This window comes from Halyomorpha halys, unplaced genomic scaffold (genome assembly GCF_000696795.3).
Source record: "Halyomorpha halys isolate HHAL.00 unplaced genomic scaffold, Hhal_1.1 Scaffold217.1, whole genome shotgun sequence".
In the NCBI taxonomy this organism is placed as follows: Eukaryota; Metazoa; Arthropoda; class Insecta; order Hemiptera; family Pentatomidae; genus Halyomorpha; species Halyomorpha halys.
This window is the reverse complement of record NW_027114159.1, coordinates 417,876-421,606: the sequence shown is the minus strand read 5'-3', so window position 1 is coordinate 421,606 and position 3,731 is coordinate 417,876. Positions and strand designations below refer to the sequence as shown.

The 3,731-nt window shown below is 27.2% G+C and overlaps 1 protein-coding gene across 1 annotated transcript in view; it reads left to right on the top strand.

Annotated features, from left to right (window-relative positions):
* Nucleotides 1-3,731, top strand: part of Pnn (desmosome associated protein-like protein pinnin) — a 19,040-nt gene that overhangs the window by 5,745 nt on the left and 9,564 nt on the right. The window contains exons 3-6 of the mRNA XM_014419088.2: nucleotides 1,077-1,160; nucleotides 1,261-1,312; nucleotides 1,800-1,885; nucleotides 3,275-3,350. Coding sequence (XP_014274574.1) covers nucleotides 1,077-1,160; nucleotides 1,261-1,312; nucleotides 1,800-1,885; nucleotides 3,275-3,350 — 298 coding nt within the window. The remainder of the gene's footprint in view (nucleotides 1-1,076; nucleotides 1,161-1,260; nucleotides 1,313-1,799; nucleotides 1,886-3,274; nucleotides 3,351-3,731) is intronic.

The following is a 3,731-nucleotide window of genomic DNA, read 5'->3' as shown; positions in this document are numbered from 1 at the left end:
TATCTCAAGATTATAAAAAAGAATAATTTAAAAGAATGGATATAACAAATATAATATGGTGAAGAAAAGAATATATACAAAATAAATAGAATGTATAAAATAAAATAAATAGAGTTACAAAACTATGTAAATTATTTAATAGAAACATTAATATAAAGTAATGAATGTAAGTATAAGTTGGAGATAACATATGAATATAAAGTACAGAAAAAATATATAAATATAAAATAAAAAAGATGGATAGTAAATATTAAATATAAAGTAATAAAAGTAAGTTTAAAAAATAAAAACAGATAAAAGATATTGGAGGAAAAGGAACTTCTGAAATGCAGAACATACAGTGAAAGGAGAATTATGGAGGTTTAATATGACTTAATATGTGGCGGTATGTCAGGGAAATAGTCGTTATCAACTTCATGATAGACTAATTTCTGTATTAAGTTGAAATGAATAAATTGTAAAATGGGGCATTTTTTTTGGTTGGAGTACAGGAGCGAGAATTGATGTGTGATTGAAGTTGAAAGAATGATTGAGGATAAAGCATGTTCACACAATTCAGAGGCAAAAGGGTTCCAGTAGTTGATAAAAGTTTTGTGCTCGGAAATAAAGTTTTTAAGTTGGTTTTTAGTTTTGCTGATATAGGAATTACAACTATGGGTAGAACAGAAAACTACATTGAAACGGCATAAGAAAGAAATAGGATCTTTTAAATTAGGGAATAAGTAGGAAATTTTGCTGTGGGACTTCAGGTCAAGACTTAAGGTAGGAATAGTGGATCATAAGGATTTTTGTATATTGTCAGAAAGAATGGGGATATATGGAAGGGACCTATACAGAAAAAGAGGTGAAGTAGGTTGAGAACGGGAAGAACTGGAGTTATAGGGTGAATGTAAGAGTCTAAGACTTTGTCACATTAGTCGATCTTTCAATAAAGGTGATATAATAATATTAAGGTTTTTTTGTTTTTTTTCAGTATACTCTAAGAACTGACATTTTATATATTCCAACCTGATATTTAACTGTAAAAGACATATACATTCTTTTATATTTATACATTTGCTTAATTTTCAATGCAGGATACGTAAAGTAGAAAAGACAGAAGAAAGAGTTCCAGCGAAAAAAAGATTGGGAGAACAACCAGCTGTCACTGTATTTAGTAGGTAAGATAAAATAAAATATTATTTATATAATGAATCATATTTCACCTTTTTAGGAATCATATTTATATCTAATATTGTTACTTTTTAATTTTTTTTTCAGGCTCTCTGGCCCTCCTAAAGATGATGACTTTGAGGAAAAAGAATCTGTTAAAGTAATTTTATTTTATTATTCATTTAAAAGAAGTTGTACATTTAGTAGAAGTTATTGCTTATTTTGGTTAAACTATTGTTAGTTAAGTCATAAATTTCAAGAGAAAAAATTTAAGTTGAGAATGATGACAGTATAAAATTGATTTATATGCCTAATATGTCTTAACCTACTGCATATCCAGTTGGATGGTTGGAATTAGTTTCAATTACTTCATCAAAAGATTTTGGATCTAGTTTAGTTTGAAAATTAATGAAATTTTCTACTAAGCATAATTAGTACCCTGACCTTAGTTCAGTGTATTGTGAAGTTTATAGGCTTGTCTGTATGATATTCTGTGCCAGTAAATCTTTTTTAAATAATAAATATTTCAAACAATTTAAAATAGTAATAGCTGTTTATTTAAGATAATCTAACTTCTTTGTACTGTCACTAATCAAAAGTTATAAATTTTCGTTTGTTTTTTTTATAAATATTTAATTTTTTTTTAGATTACTTCACAAGTTATAGTGCAAGATGCTCCAAGTAGAAAAGAAGTTCTTGCTGCACAAAATGGAGATAACCAGAGTAAAGCAAGGTAACTTAAACTAATAAAAATAATAGTACAAATTTTCATATGAGAGTATTAGTTCTTGCTGGAACAACTTTTTTTTTAATATGGAATATCAGTTTGTTTAGTAATATAATTTATATTTTATAAATATAACTTATAAACTGTAAAATATTGCTAAATAAATATTATCTATCCATCTGTTATCCAATACAAAAAACCCATTCACCACGATCATAGGTCATAACTTCTTCACCATTTATATATATTTACCAATGCCCTTTATTTATTTATTTTTTTTCTGAAAATTCTACTTTTTCCGCAGATTCCCATTTCTGTTTGGTACATAATTACCTATTTTTCAAGGTTATTGATTTGTTGTTTGAAAGTAAAATCTACTAAATGAGCCATTTTTAAACTAAAGTCAAATCCAGAAAATTACTTATTCACTTGGGTAAGGAAAGTAATGAATGAACTTTGATAAAATTTGTATTAGACCATTTTTATCCTAATCTCCAACTTGTCAGCACCTTGGGCCATTTTCATAATATAGGAAAATTGAGGATAATACATTTACACTTGTGTAAAAGAAAGAAGAGAACGGAATTTTATAAAATTGATACATGAAATAAATGTTGGGGATTATTTCGATGATTTTTTTATGGTAGGAAGTGTTATCAATTACTACAACTCTTTTAGTCTGCTTTAAAATTAATTTTTCTTTCAACTATTTTTTTTTATTGATTTTTTTATATCGTCATAATAATGCATTCCTTTTTTTAAAACATCGAAAGTCCATGGGCATCGAAGCCATTTATATTTTCAACTATCAATCTTGGTTGCTTCCTTATTATAGTTGAAGAAAAGTATTGCCATCTTGCAAAATTTTGAATTCGAGTTTTCGAGGAAAATGCACATTTTTAGGCACTCCGAGTCCGAATAATTAAGTCCTGCAAATGGTCTGTATGTGAGCAATCCAGCTCAAAAACGAAAAGTCGTACAAAACTGAAATTACATATTTGAGGCAGATATATGCCTAGGATGTGACAGCAACTTTATGTTACTTATATTATTACCTTTATGTTGTTTATAAATAGATGGATACAAAATATTAATGAATTTTATTTTATGAATAATTGAAGAGGAAATATAGTGACGTCTGATTGATTCAAAAGGGAAGAGCCAAGATCGCCCAATATTTCCCAATTGCATTTTAGTTTTGTTAAACTATTATATTCTTGGCAGGAATAAAATTTACATTTTTTATTCCCACCTCAATAAACTATACAAATTTATAGAGCAACAGTAACCAAATTTTAATAATAATAAATTGACCTATATACTTGGGAGAAGTTTTTAATGTCTAACTTTTATATTATTAGTAATTTTAAGAACATTTTTTTTTTTTTATTACAGGAACCGTAGAATGTTTGGTGCTCTGTTAGGAACATTACAGAAATTTCGACAGGAAGAAAACAGGTTAAAGGAAAAAGTAAGTATATTTCATATATCATAAATTTTCTTTTTAACATTGTATTGTATTTGTAGTTTTATTACCTACTGAAATATTTATATATTTTTCTTTTTACTTGTCAATTGTATGTGATCGTAAGTGATTATCACTTAGTTAACATTTTCATGTCTGGTGACAACATGTTTTGTGCCATGCTCTCGACATACTCCTAACAGCCAGTGACAACACATTGGTGTCATGTGTTGCCACATCATTTATTTAGTTGATATATCTTGAATGGAGGAGCTATGTTCAAGCTCGATTATAGCATTTTTAATTAAGATTTTTCCGGCCACCGACATGGTTTTTATATATATATATTGTAATAATTTTTAAAAATATAAAAAATAAAATAAAAAG